At 45.8% G+C, this 15,543-nt stretch overlaps 1 protein-coding gene across 1 annotated transcript; it reads left to right on the top strand.

Annotated features, from left to right (window-relative positions):
- Positions 1-527: 527 nt before the first annotated feature.
- Positions 528-2,200, top strand: POU4F2 (POU class 4 homeobox 2; the record flags this gene model as incomplete). The annotated part of the gene is made up of 2 exons (XM_079709852.1): positions 528-812; positions 1,259-2,200. 2 exons carry the CDS (start codon positions 528-530, stop codon positions 2,198-2,200), a joined length of 1,227 nt encoding a protein of 408 aa, XP_079565978.1.
- Between the last annotated feature and the right edge of the window lie 13,343 nt (positions 2,201-15,543).

The raw sequence follows: 15,543 nt of genomic DNA, 5'->3' as shown, positions 1-15,543 counted from the left end.
GCGGGGCGCAGGGAAGGGGAGGCGGCATCCGAGCGCCGGCAGGGGCAGGAAGGGGAGGTGGAGGGCGCGGCGGGGGACCGGGAGGCGGGTGTCGGGAGAGCAGAAAGGACCAAAGCCTGGAGGAAGCCGACAGGGAGAAGGGGCGACGCCGGAATCCGAGCAGGAGAAACCTGCGCGTTCAGGCAGGGGAGGGCGGGGGCGCGCGGGAGGGAGGGAGGGCGGGGGCGCGGGGGCAGGCGCGGGGAGAGGCGAGTATAACTCGGCGGCCGCGAAGCGCGGGGCAGTTTCGCATGCCCAGGTCTGCAACCAGCGCCAAGCGGAGCCCAGCAACAGCGCAGACTGACCTCGTAGCCAGCGGTGGAGCGCGTAGCCGGGGCAAGGCGCGCCGAGCTCCGAGCGGCGGCGAGTGAGCGCAACTCTGCATCGCCCTTCCCCGCTCCGGCTCTCGCCCAGCGCTTCTGCGGAGGGTCCCGGCTACCGGGGCCAGTTGCGTGCGCCACATACAAGCGCGCGGGCAGGCCGGGAAGATGATGATGATGTCCCTGAACAGCAAGCAGGCGTTCAGCATGCCGCACGGCGGCAGCCTGCACGTGGAGCCCAAGTACTCGGCGTTGCACAGCGCCTCGCCCGGGTCCTCTGCACCCGCGGCGCCCTCCGCCAGCTCTCCTAGCAGCTCGAGCAATGCTGGCGGCGGTGGCGGCAGTGGCGGGGGCGGTGGAGGCCGGAGCAGCAGCTCCAGCAGCAGTGGCGGCAGCGGCGGCAGCGGCGGGGGCTCCGAGGCGATGCGGAGAGCATGTCTTCCAACCCCACCGGTGCGTATTTCTGCATAATCACCGCTTAAAGGCACATTTTGACAGCCCCCTTTATCTGCTTGATGTTTTTTTCATGTCTGCACAGCAAATCACCCCGCACCTCCAACCAATTTCCCCCCCCCTCATGTATTCAGAGGGTCTTTCCTTTCATATTAATTTTTAAGACCTGGCATGTTGCCTGTGCGCGTGTTGTGTTGTGTTGTGTTTGCAGGCTCACTTTCCTCCTCCTCGTGCACTCGTGGCTTCTCTCCGTGGCTTCCCTCCTCTCCTCCTCACCTGCTAGTTTCAGGATTGTTATTATTTTTTTTTTATTTTTTAATTTATTTTTAACGTTCTGGGAATGTTGTAGGCGCGGCGGCGGTGTCGAGCTCTGGGCCGGAGCTTCCGGAGAGAGTGCGCACAATTCCCCTCTGAGAGTGATGTGTGCCTTTTACTTGCAATTGCAGAGCAATATATTCGGCGGGCTGGATGAGAGTCTGCTGGCCCGCGCCGAGGCTCTGGCGGCGGTGGATATCGTCTCCCAGAGCAAGAGCCACCACCATCACCCGCCCCACCACAGCCCCTTCAAGCCGGACGCCACCTACCACACCATGAATACCATCCCGTGCACGTCGGCTGCCTCCTCTTCGTCGGTGCCCATCTCGCACCCGTCCGCGCTGGCGGGCACGCACCACCACCACCACCACCACCACCATCACCACCATCAGCCTCATCAGGCGCTCGAGGGCGAGCTGCTGGAGCACCTGAGTCCTGGGCTAGCGCTGGGTGCCATGGCGGGCCCCGACGGCGCCGTGGTGTCCACTCCAGCTCACGCGCCGCCCATGGCTACCATGAACCCCATGCACCAAGCCGCCCTCAGCATGGCCCACGCGCACGGGCTGCCCTCACACATGGGCTGCATGAGCGACGTGGACGCCGACCCCCGGGACCTGGAGGCGTTCGCCGAGCGCTTCAAGCAGCGACGCATCAAGCTGGGGGTGACCCAGGCCGATGTGGGCTCCGCGCTGGCCAACCTCAAGATCCCCGGCGTGGGCTCGCTCAGCCAGAGCACCATCTGCAGGTTCGAGTCCCTCACGTTGTCTCACAACAATATGATCGCGCTCAAACCCATCCTGCAAGCGTGGCTGGAGGAGGCGGAGAAGTCTCACCGCGAGAAGCTCACCAAGCCGGAGCTCTTCAACGGCGCGGAGAAGAAGCGCAAGCGCACGTCCATCGCGGCGCCGGAGAAGCGCTCGCTCGAAGCCTACTTCGCCATCCAGCCGCGGCCCTCTTCCGAGAAGATCGCCGCCATCGCTGAGAAGCTGGACCTTAAGAAGAACGTGGTGCGCGTCTGGTTCTGCAACCAGAGGCAGAAACAGAAAAGAATGAAATATTCCGCGGGCATTTAGGAGACCCACGGCCTCTCCAGGGACAGGCCCCTCCTCATCTCCCCTCTTCCCTCCCTCTCTCTCCTGCCTCTTTTTTTTTTTTTTTTTTTTTTTCCCTCCACTTTTCGCGACTAGAAACAATTCCATTAAATGTGAATCCAGAGAAAGCGAGGATTGGAGAGCGAGCGAACGAGCAAGTCACTGAGCCCAAGTCCGGTGAGAATGTGAAACGATTTCTCAAGGGAAAGAAAAACAAAAGAAGGGATTTGTCAAGTTGTAGCAAAGTTGTCCCTTTCGACCCCGCCCCACCCGGAAAAGGCACCTCGGCCTCTTCAGAGGAAGTCTGGAGCTGGCTGGATGCAGGAAGGCAGACGAGACAGCCTTTTAAAAGGCTCCCAGAATGATCAAGTAAGATTTGTTTTTATTCCTAAAGACATCACCCTTGTTCAAGTTTAAAAGTACACTTTGCAGCTATTTTTCAGAAATAGAAATTGATTCAGGACTGAAACTTTAAACTAGAGTTGATGCTTAATGTGATAGAGACATCTCTAAAGTATTTTGAATTAAAAAAAAAAAGATGGCAGATTTTCTGCATTTACACTGTATATTATATATATATTTTTATTGTGGTTCTTAGCCCCTTCTAAGTGTTAATGCTTAAGGAAGGAGTTGCGCCTGCTGTGTTCACTGATCTTGAAAGCTATTATTAGATTATTGCTGAACAACCCTCTGTAAATTATTAATTTATCTCTCTAGCAACTTAATTTGTGCACATTCTTATTAATTAAACTTATTTACTCTTAAAAAACGGGAGAACATATGGCTAGTGGAGTTAAAAAAATTTTTTTATTTGATGAGTTTACTGAATTTTTACAGCTTTCCTCTTATACTATGTTCCTTTTGGCCCATTTGTATATTCTCACTTTGAATGAAGATTGCTTTTTCTTTGTTTTTACTGGTAGTGTTCTGATTTGTGAGTCGACACTCAGTAATGGATGTCTTAATCGTGTAGACCTGATTCACTGTCCAAAGTATTGTTTACTTCGTTACATATTTAATGGGGATTCCCACATTGTCCCTGCTACACAGGCACTCTCTCACTCACTCGTAGACACACACACACACACACACACACACACCTCTAATGGAAGAGAAGAAGTCAAGCAGTTGGAAGCATGACTATGATGCATCATTTTCTAGCTTTAGGTGCATTTGTCACTTGGTGTTTGCCCTTCCAGATTCTAAGATTTCACCAAGGTATTTCAGTCTTCTAGTTTTCGATTGCTCTGTTGACTACATTTTAACATTTATAAGAATCCTTCCATTTTTCCTTTGGAGGTTTGTTTGTAGGAATACAAATTTGAACTATAAGAAAGACAGTGCACTGCTTGTAAATTCACATTGTTTGGTAGAATTCTTTTGAAACAACAACAACAAAAATTAGGTACATGATGACTGGTACCTTATCTACTGTAAATACTTCATTCCAAATGATGCACATATAGATATATTCTTACAAATTTTGCTGTATTGCTGTTCCATTTAAGGCTCTCTGAAGTCTTGAGTTCTGTATATGACCTGGTTTCTTGTTTTTGTTAATAGATGGTTTATTTACTATGGTAATGTATTAAGTTATTTTTGGTGTTGTTTGATTGTCTTTCATTGAAGAGATGATTTTAATGTTTTATTGGCAAAGTATGCTGCTTTTTTCATTAAAATATGCTATTGAAATTAAATGGCTTTTAGAATGTGATGTTGTTTTAAATCATTTACATGGGAATTATTTTGATGGGGGATTTTTTAAAAGCAGAAACACATTTTAACGGTTTATAATGCAGTGGTTGTTGCCAAAGTCTGGCTTGGATTTAGTAGAGGGTGTTTCTCTAGGAAAGTATAAAAGAACAGGGTTTATAACAGCCTTCTCATGGCCAGAGCTCATCTCACAGGGCGCTTTGCTTTTCTGCCCAGATGAGGTCACGACTTTTGGCTCCAAAGACCTCTCTCGAAGTTCTTTCTCCAGATCAGCAAAATTCTGCGAAGAGCACCTCTGTGAGCAGAGGTATTGCCTGGGTAAAAGAAAGGAACTCAGTTCAGTTTTCAGCAGCACTGGGAGACTGGGTGTGGCAAGTGTCAAGGCCTGGTTGGTGGAGTCGGACACCCTGGCTGAGACCTAGGGGATGGCCCACCAGAGTTCTCAGTTCAGTCACCACTCCTGGAGAGCATTGCCCCACAGCCAGAGCACAAAACACCTAGGTTACTGGGTTATGAAGTAAAGCACTTCTCTCTCTCTCTTTCTCTCACCCTCTCTCTCTCTCCATTGCCATGACCTTTAAGGAAACTCACATTCTGCAAGAGGCAGAGTGGGGCTGAGGAAGAAATCCTGGGTGGTTAGAGGAAGCAAAATTTTGCCCCCTTTCTATGACTCATCCAGACACCAGAGTTGGTGGAAGTCTGCCTACTGGTGTTTTGGCACAAAGAAATTTTGCCCATTTGATACACTGACTTTTCTTTTTCTGATCCTAGTTGAAAAAAACCTCCTCACAAATTTTAATAATTTTCAGATTTCCTACAATATTTGGGCAACATGTTAAGTTTTCAAAGTTTTTTTTTTTCAGGAAAGCTCTGGTTTAGATATTTACATCATTAATGATGAAAGCATCATATTAATTATAGGTACAACAAGAGAGAGGAATCAGGCCATCCTCCATGGGTAATTCTGCTAACCAGAGCTGTTACTTCTCTAATATGGAACTGTCTTGGAATATTTCTTATTTTTAGGATGAGGTAAGGAAACATCCCATGAGTCAATGAAAATTGTTATAGTGGCTCAAGTTGGAAAGAAATGTTGTTGGAAAATTGACTATGACTTTCAGATGTAACAAAAAGATTTCTGAAAGTTGGATGGATAAAGGGTGGAGGGACTTCTTTCCCTATAACTGAATAAAAGGCACCTGAATGAACAAAATCCATATGTCCATTTAGAAATAATGAGATACATTGCATAGATATCTAAGGAAATATAGAAAGTTGTGGAGATTTAAAAGAAAGAATTGTAATTTCATATATAGTGATATTGATAGTTTCATATATAGTGATATTGATATTGATAGTGATATATTGATATTGATAGTTTAATTTTATTTCTGTGTTGTGAAGCCTGAATGTCCTTTCTTCCACTTTACGCCCCACTATTAGATTCAGTTTTCCTGAAAGTCTTTTCAAACAGCCAGTCTTCAATCTCACTGTACTAGGTACTGGTTTCAGCACCACGGATAGTAACCGCATGACTCAGTCTCACTCCAACACGTTTGACCATACAGTTCTAGCCAGTTGGAGAACTTCCTGCTTGCTTACTTTTTCTGGAGTGCGGAAAATGAATTAAATGGCTTGAATGTATAGCAAACCAGACTTTCTGATCTAGAATAAAAATTATCTTCAGTAAATAACACCTCCTCCTTCCCATATGTGGCTGTTAACTAAGCATCCAGGAAGTGTGTGTTAGGAGGACGGGGAGTCAGTTAGGGGAAAGACAGGTGTGCTTGTGTTTTCTTTCTACAAATATAACATCTTTAAATGAAAATAGAAATACTGTCAAAGTAGTAGAAATTAAGAAATATAATGGATAGAAATAAAATAGGTGTTCTTTTTAGTGCATTTTGAAATATATGATAGCTTGCATGTATGCATGTTTGTCCTAGATTTTTGGGAGGAACGTGACAGGAAAGCAACTATCCATTTACTTCAACAGTTGATAGTGAAGACCTATATTTCCCCCTTCATTCATCAACTGTTCTTTGTCTCCTGTGTTTCTGGACTTCTACAACTATCACATTTTAAGTTCATCTTCTTGATGTTATCACAAGGGTAAAAAAAAATTTCTTGCCTACAAAACGGAAATTATATCCATTATTTTAGCCTGCTTAAATGTGTTTGTTTTATGAGAAAAGCAGAATTTTAAAAAGAAATATATTCTGAAAGTTTTTAAGTGAATGATAGTTGCAGAGATATACCAAAACAAAGAGATTTGAAGAGGATTGGTCTTAAAGAAGAAATTAAAGGTAAGACTAGAAGGATCTGTTTATAAATTGTTGACAAATATCCATTTGGTATTGGTTTTCAAAATACTCAGATGGATAAATAGCAAATTGTGTCTGAAGACCCTTGTCATATCAATCAAATCCATTGGCATTCATGACTCCTTTCCTAATTTTTCTCCTAAAGGTTCACAATGACTATTTTATCAGAAGAAGGTATTTTATGAATTGACTTAGCTGCAAACCTAATCTTCCTCAATATGACATTTCAGAATTATGTAGTTTATTTTCTTTTAACTTCTTTAAAGACAAATGATCCAAATGATTCAATGGGTAATCATTTAAGTCTAAAATGGAATGGAATAGTGACTCATAGCAAAGATCATTGCGGCCTGGTTGATAGCTAAGTACTCTCTACACCAATTGGATAATACTATTATCTGCAATTTTTTTTTGAAATTTGACATTAAATCAGTTGGTCTGTTCTTTATAGATTGTTTCATTGATACACAGCTTGGGGAAAAATAATGGAAATATGAAAAAGCAAATGAAATAACTGGGCTTTTCATTCAATGTAACACTCTCCTATCTTCTATAAAATGTATCGAAAAAATAAATAACAATACGTAACTAAGTCTTTTTTACTATCAAGGACAGATTCTGGGACCTCTTTTTGCCAAGAGAATTGGAATTTGGGGGTAAAAATGCTTTGTTTTAAACTTTAAATGAATCAATTCATTTTGATCTATCTGTTGGGGAAGCTCTTGAGGAGATGGTGGAAAAGGCATTAAAAAATTCACTTGATCTTAAAAGACATGTTATTCGGAAGATGAAGCTCAAATTTTTCTAAGCAAGCCATAACAGTAAGTTTAGAAATTCATCCTTTCAATTGTTTGGCAACAACAATTTATATTTCTAGGTAAATGGTCCACATTAGAACTCAAAACTACACTTTACTTTTCAGTTAGCCTTGGAGGGAGGGGCTGCAACAGAAGGAAAAAAAAAAAAAAAGAAGTTGGATTGGTATCCTGATAGGACGAAAAGGAAGACAAAGGTTCCTGGATAGTTATGATGATAGAAATATTCCTGAAGTCTGCATTTGTCAGGAGACAGATTTATGACAATGTGGAAAAAAAAATCACTAAAAGTTCCCTGCTTTTCTCCTTTAAAGGAGCCATTCCCTGTCCTGAAAGGCTATTATGAGCGAATTAATAAATTACACAGCGAATTATTAAATCCAGATAATTACAAGGAATAAGTAAGTAATCATTAGTTATCTCAGCTAATTACTGTGGGTCACAGCCAGCCGGAATGTGAAATCCTCCTCGGGAATTGAAATTAAGTTTGCACAGTGAGCCTCTCTGCTTGACATCCCCAGTCTGTAGGCACATGGCAGCTCCCTTGTGAGCCAGTCTTTCTATTTAACTTGGAGAGAATAGAAATAAAATTAAGTGGCGATGTGATAATAGGAAGCTGCTCAGAAAGCAAACTGTGGGTTTGATTCTACTTGGAGATGAAACGCTTTATTTACACCAGTTTCAAAAATTTTTGAAGTACCCTTGTAGAGACAGGCTTCCTGAATACTCACACACACACACACACACACACACACGCGCGCGCACACGCACACACACACACACAGGCATCTGGTGTGACAGTCCGATTAGTAGCATATGAAGAAGGTTCAAGAAGAACAAACGTTTTGAGGTGTCTGTGTGCGTGTGCGCGTGTGTGTGTGCGTGTGTGTGTTTGGGGGCAGCAGTGAGAAAGAAAGAAATAAAATGAAAATATTACTCTTTGCTTTCATCCCACACAGTGGAAGGGCTGTCGAAAAGAGCAGCCTCGTCTAATAATCTGTTTGTTTTGTTTGGGTAACAATATGCTTTCATCTTGCTACAGGAAGAACCAGCTTAGTGCAAATGTTGTCTCTCGTTGATCTTTCGCCAGATGCTTCAAGAACTGATGTCACCTTTTTCCTTTTTTTCTTTTTCCCCATATAGCATCACTTTCTGAAACCAGTCTCCACTAGCCTTTCTCCCTTCACTCCCACCCCACCCCTAGGCCTTCTCAAAGGGCAGAGAAGACAGTCAAGCCTGGTGCCCGTTGGAAAGTGGAAAACGTATCTGTGTGATAAAGTGTGTGTATCACAGGGCTGGGAAAGACTGGACATACGAAGAAAACTACTGTTAATATATTAAAATGAGGGGGGAAATCTAAGAGCTTTTTTTTTTTTTATCAATTGCAATTAGATGGACAGTCTTTCCGCTCATTCCCTGCTCTAGTCTGGGATGATAATAAAAATTTAATGAAGCCTGGGACGAGCAGAGAGCTCTGTCTAGGGACTGTGGAATAGAATATTTTAACTGTACATTTATACCAACTGTCTGGCTTCAAAGACGTGACTGCTTTTAATCTCGAATTAGAAAACCACAGACTTGAAATTAAATATTAGATACCCTCGGATCCCCTTGCTTTCTGAAATATTGTCACGACTCTGTTTTCCTCCATTGGCCTGTAACACACATATCTTAGGTCTCCAATTACATATCCGTGAATAATAGATGGCTTTGATAGGATGCAGTATTCTGGTGCTTTTGTTGTGTTTTTTTTTAAATAGAGTTAATGCAATATTAATTGGCTGTAGACGTTATAAGGATGCACAGCCCCCTTTTTAGGAACAAATCGATGAGATAGGGATGTGAGAGAGAGAGGGAAGGCGAAGGCTTTCCCCAGCCTAGGTCACTTCTTTGTGGAGGGGACCTTCTTAGAGCTTTGGGTAAGTGAAGGGGCGCCTGGAGTTCCACGACCCAGGCAGCTCGGGCTCGGCAGCCTGGAGCGAGGACCTACCGGTGAGGACAGAGGTAGCGAAAGGGAACTGTGCGTGTGAGAACCAGGGCGCGGGGACAATGATCACCGAGAGACTTTCCTCTCGTGATTGCCTGGCCGGCTCTGGCTGTGCAGAGGAATCAAAATCTTTGCACCCACCAGCTGGCTTACCATCACTTACACCCGCCGGCCTTGGGTTGCCTGCCAGCCCCAATTCCCCTCTTCTCCAGTTCCGGGTGCACGTTGATGAGAAACTGGTTGGGAGGGGGTGACTGTTACAGTCCACAGCTTTAGGGGGTGGGCAGCAGAGCCGCCCTCTGCGCCGGACGAGCTTGCCCTGGCCCCGCGTGGCCCCTAGAGCCTGCGGGAAGCCGGCGCCTTGCCAGGCGCGCAGCCAGGAACCTGCGAGAAAGAGAGGCCCGGGCGCCTCGCCCCCTTGCATTTTACTAATCACTTCTATTTAAATTCTAGCGCGGTCCGCCGCTCTCTCTCCGGGAAAGCTCTGGAGAACTGGACCCATCAATTATTCTGAAAAAATCCCAGACTACGTGAGGCTTCCAGCCTGCGGGAGGGAGGCGGCGGGAGGTGGTGGAGAACCTAGCCCCTACCCCTCTCCCCGCCTCTCCGCCCTCCCCAGCGCGGAGCCCCCGGTGTACACTTAACTTCAGGCTCGGGGCCCAAGGGAGCGCTTGCGCCTTCTGAGGGTTTGAGCTTTGTGGGCCGGGAGGAGAGGTGGTGATATTAGGCTGGCACCTGGCCTCGCTTTTCCTTCCACCCGCGTGGAAAGGTTTCAGTCCTGTGCAGCCGGATCAGATGGATCCCTGTTTCCCGGGCTGCTACCCCCTTCAGCACCGACCCCACTGCTCACTTTCTGCCGGGTCCCTAATGCGGGCCGAGGGGTGGAGGGCTGCTGGACGCGGAGCAGTCTCTGCTCAGCCTTCTTTTACTCCACAGCCCTGCAAGGCTGAGACCTTGGGGACATTCTACTTCAGAAGCCTTTTAGGAACCTCGATTTAAAGTTCTCTAGCACTCACCCCTGCTCTCCCAGCAATTCAGGCTCCAGGATGCCCCGAGGCCGAGCAGCTAGCCGAGCGCGCAGCTGGACGCGCAAAAGGAACGCATTCGCTCTAAAGTAGGCAGGCGGGTGAGCCTGGCTAGTAATTACTGCCCCCGCCCAGCCTCACCACCCCCCGCCCCAGCACTGGGTCTGCAGCCATTACTCCAGCTGTCACTCGGAGGAAAGCAAGAGCCCTCCCCCATCCCCAGACTTTGCAGTAGCCAACGGAAGCCTGCGCCCCCTAACCCTCCCCTAGGGTCTGAGTCGTGGTTCTTCAAATTTTGTTATAATTTTTCATAAACACATTAGTTCCTCTTTCCCCATAACCCTCCCATTTTCTGGACCTTGGGAGCACGTTCAAAGTCTTGTGTGTGTCTATTGGTGAGTTTTTTGTTGTCGTTGCTGTTCTTGTTGTTTTTGATGGGCGGGTTCTCTTTTAGCTTTCAGGTTTCCCTAAATAATTTGAGGCTACAAGAAAATGAGAAGTATGCTTCCAATAGTTTTGAAAGAAGCCAGCTGGCTTCTGGAATACTTGCAAGATGCCAAAGTCGTCCTGCTAATAGGTAGGATTTGGTTAAAAAAAAAAAAAAGCAAACAAGTAACTGATGGGTTTGTAAGTTATTGGAAGGCATAAATCCACACCCTCTGCACGAGTGGCTGGGACAGTGACTGCATTTTCAGAAGGCCTGTGTGACTCGGAGGTTGGTGGACTCACCAGGAGATGGAGGGTTAATACACACAGGGCCAGACAGTCCGACTTTCCCAGTGGGCCCCCAGGGCTTTGCTAAATGGCAGTCTGCATCTTTGTGCATTTTGGTTAAAAGGGAGGGAGGCTCCCTGATTTCTAGGGACAGAGTAGGTCCTTGGCTTGGGGAGTTATTGGCCTGGTTGTGTAAGGTGTTGGAGGTGAAGGTGGCAGAGGGCAGTAATCCTGTTGTGTGGGGGGCAGTCACCTTATACTCCAAGTTCAACAGCAGTCCAGGGCCCATATAGGTAAGGGAAGATTTCACAGGAAGGCCCCTGACCCTTGCCCGGAATAGTCACCTTTTCTGCTCCAATCCTAGGTGAACCAAATCACTTTGCAGTGCGGGGGAGGCACACCTCTGGCCAGAGTACACCGAGCCTCCGCAGGCTTGGCCTGAAGCCACAGACTGGAAGAGAAGTGGAGATTCCCTACTGCAACGCGGGCATTTTCCTCATTGCTTGTCATCCAGTAACACACATGTAGCTGGATGTTCACACACCAACACACAGGTTCACTCAGAGCCATTCCCTGGGGCCCGCATGCCTTGGTGAAACTTTTCAAACTCACTCAAAATCGCTCCTTCTTAGTCTATCCAAGACACGCGATTCGCCTGGGAAGATGCACGAGACTCCGTGCGTGCCTCTTCTTGGTGCACCGACAGGCTCTGACCTTCTGTTTGCCACAGGTGTACTTCCTGTCTATCCTGCCCATCCTGCCTTTACACGGAGCTCAAACATGGTGTCTTTGGGGCAGCATCTCTGGCTCTGAGAGGGAAGCGGTCTGTGACTCCCAGGATGGGCGTGAGGACAGGGCCTGTGTCTGGGCTCAGCGAGGGTGAGGAACCAGAATTAGATCGAGGGTTCCTTGAGAAAACAGGATTCAGTGCTTCAGGCTCTGGGCTCTCCCGGACTTCAGCGTGGCTTGCGGAGAGCGCAGCCTGGCTCACCGGTTGTGTCATTTTGGTACCATTTTCGAGGTTCTAATTAGCAATGCCACTCACGTCTTCACCTGGAGCCAGAATGAGGGCAACCGCTTTCTCCTCTTCCTCCAGAGTCTTTGGTCTTTGGGGTGGGATTAGGGGTGGGTGGTGAGTGGGGAAGAGAACCCAGACCCTGGCTGCCCAGCTAGGATTTCTGATTCCTTTTGAGAGGAAAGTCGTTTCTGAGGACGTGGTGTTCACGTCCCTAAATTAAGTCTCTAACTTCCGCGAAATGGTCCTAAATGAGTTAGATAAGAATCGGTTGGCAACTTGCACTTTTCTTTCATCAACTTTTCACTTTGGAGCCCTGAGAGCTTTTAATTACAGTATTGTCAGAGGGGGCCCATTCTTCCATTTCCTAAATCATTTCATTGATTTTTCCCCCCTCATGCTGCTTTCTTTTTCAGTAAGACTTATTTTTATCCCCCCTGGGATTCACTCAGAGTTTGGGAGGTGAACAAAGAAAAAGAGGGAGTATGGGGGGAGATGGGTGGTTAATAGGAGATGATCTCCACTTTTCCCCGGGGAGAGGAAGACATGCAGAGTGATCACATCTGCTGTCTCCCTATCTCAGATAATGTAGATGCCCAAAAGAGAAAAGAGAGCTATAATAAAATAGAAAGGGCACATCACAGGGAACCAGAGCGGCCGCATTTGGTCAGGTATCCTCTATGTGTCCCCAGGAGGAGTGGAAGTGCCCGCATAGTTGGGAATTAATCTTGAGAATATGAGTTCATTCACTGTAAATAAAATCACGAAATTCCCTAAGGTGACATGATTTATCCACTCTGGGCAGGAGGACAAAGTGGAAGAAGAAGCAAATCCAGCTCTCTAAGCTGTAACGTGCCAAACATCGCTTGGCATTCTGAAAAGCTCAGCCACTCTTCCCTCTCCCAACCCGGTGAGATCAGAATTCTGCAGTTTTGTGATTAATGTTGCTATTCACGTAATTCTAAGTTTTACTTTTCCAAGTTAGTTTTTACCATCCAATTCTGCCATCACACGGAGCATCCAACAGCCAGTGGAAAACAGAGGGGAGCTGGATGTAGCTGTCAGATGAAATGGGAGCTGAGTCTGCTCTTTCTACGTGCTCCCATTGCTGCAGAATCTGACACTGGTGGGTAGAAGAAATGTCCAGATGTTTCCCGCATGTCCTGTTAGCCCTAGAAGTGTGTGTGATTGGGGAGGAGGGTTAGAGGGGAGAGTAGACAGATTAATGGAAGATGAGAGCAATCGTATTTATTGTACCCCAATTTAAAACTACTTCATAACTCAGTAATGATGGTAAGAAGCATCCTTACTCTCCACCATTTAACTCCTGGCTATTAGGTATCAGTTACTGCAGGATAAAATGATTTAATCAGTCTAGGAGAAATCTCTTTAATGCTCAACCCCTCACCCTTCCATTTTCCCCTCCCCTGTGTTCTTCTCATTACTCTTAGCTCTCAGATGGCTTGGATGAGGAAATCTTAGAAGCTGGTGTCACTGGTAGAAATAGCTCCCTTACTGAGGCAGGATTTCTGTATTAACTTTAACACTGCCCACGAATTGCTTATGAAAAACCGACCCCCTCCCCCCAAATCCATATTTATATTGTGTGTGTAAGGCAGAGAAAACTGCCCTGAGATGCAGTAATGCTGGAATTTCCTGCAGCAGAAAGGCTGAGGTTTTGTTTATTTGTAATTCATAATAAACAAGTCATTGACAAGCTAGACTTGGCTGGGTTTTCAGGTTATGCAAATTCACTTTTACGCACATTCTTTCCCCTTGTTCAGGAGAGGGTGTTATCTCTGAAACTGCAGCCAGAAATAACTCTAAGCAATCCCAGTGTTAAACGGGGCAATCACCCCAGCTGATGCCAAGTAAGACGTGATAAAGCAGAAACTGGACACAGGTAACACAGTCTTAGGGTAACTCCTCTTCCAAGCTTCCCATGAACCACCAGAGCAGGGATAGGCTGGAAGGAAATCAACTTGAAGAATCAGTCCCCATACCCTTTTATGCACTCTGATGGCTTGAGACTTAACTCTTAAAATGTGGAAGGCACAGAAGGAAAGAAAGAAAGAAAGAAAAAGAAAGAAAGAAAGAAAGAAAGAAAGAAAGAAAGAAAGAAAGAAAGAAAGAAAGAAAAAGCAAAGCTACAGATGTCTCCTCCACTTTAAATTAGGTAGGTATTAGAGTTCCTCCAGTCTTTCCTATCTGAACTGCTCTCACATTCTTTTCCACTCTCCTTCCCGCCTCACCATTACCGTCATCATTTCCCCCCTCCTCCTTGTCTTCACTTTCCTCTCCCAATCCCTTCCTCTTCCCAGCACTGTCTTAGAGAACCTGAATTGTGTGCAAAGCTAAGAATGAGAGCTCAAGCAATTTCACAGTGAAAGGATTCTAAAAAGTGATCCATAGAGCGTAGATCCCAGTAAAGTTGACGGTGTCTTTGAAGATGATGCGGGGATGTGTGTTTAGGGAGCATCTAACGCAGATTTGGGTCCCAGCGAAGGAGAAAGTTGTGGCTGTTCTGGGTATCTCGGTGGATGTGAGGTGCAGGTCTAGGGAAATGAGCCTGGATGCTCTTTTGTGAATCTCTTTAACCATGTGGAGGAGATGCCAAGGACGTCTTTTACTCTTTCGGTTGAAGAAGAAGCACACATTGACTCTAGAAGCTATTCATATTTACTACCTAAACACATTGACTTTTAGATGGAAATGCCATCAGTTGTCTCTGCCCAGTTCTGTTGCAGATCTATTAATCATATCCACAAGGATTGCCAAAATGGCAGGGCTCTCTTCGCTTTTCAGTTTATACAGAACAGAATCATTTACATAAAGTCCTTAAGGCAAATAACTGTTGGGGCTCTAATTTATATCTGATCGAAAATTAGCCGTCATTATGCGCTCCATTAGCAGCGTCTTTAATGTGCTTCTAAGCACCATTTGTCAAGCGGCTTGTTAATATCTTTCAAGTCTTTAAAGTTGAGAGCTCATTAAAGAGTGCGCTCTGTTATTGATGTAATTTAGATGAGTTTGGAAGAGCAAGTACACCATGCCTTGAATGGGCAACCTCCAGAAGCCGGGGCAAGGGGGCATATGGTGGCCAAGTTCGCTATTAATGATTTCCCAGAAGCCTTCATGCTTCCTTGATGAAAGATTTCTGGATCCTGCAAAGGTGTTTTTGAAGCCCCCGCCCCCCCCTGCCCCGGCTCCTTGACCTGGGTGTAAGTCATTCATTTCTCTGGGAAGGAGTATGTTTGTCTTCAATGTTTCTTTCTTTCTTTCTTGTTTTTTCTTCTCATCTATTCATTGAACCTTATGAGGTTTGGGATGGGGATTATGAAAAAAATGGGCTCTAATCTAAAATCCTTGATAAGAGAATTTGCCAGTTTTCTTTTTTTTTTTTTCTTCATACCTCCATCCCTCACTTAGTGCCTAGTTGTTTACTTCCTGAGGTTTTGCCCTTTATTCCAGAGGTTGGAGGAAGTAAATATCCATTGAGAAAACCATAGGCCTAAAGACAGAGCTACTGCCCCTGAACCTATTTTGACGCAGGTATAGTAAACCCGCTTAATTATGTACATATTATTACATTATCTATCAACCACACCATCAGAAGAGCATAGAGGCCAATAAATTAGCTCAGTTATTTACCTGAAAATGTATATATTTTGTCATTTTCTTTTCCGGAGGAGATTATGTTAGTGTAACACAATAAAGAAAAACATTAGTACA

Source organism: Hyperoodon ampullatus (assembly GCF_949752795.1).
Source record: "Hyperoodon ampullatus genome assembly, chromosome: 1".
Lineage (NCBI taxonomy): Eukaryota > Metazoa > Chordata > Mammalia > Artiodactyla > Ziphiidae > Hyperoodon > Hyperoodon ampullatus.
Note: the sequence above shows the minus strand (reverse complement) of the source record. Positions and strands in the feature narration are given on the sequence as shown.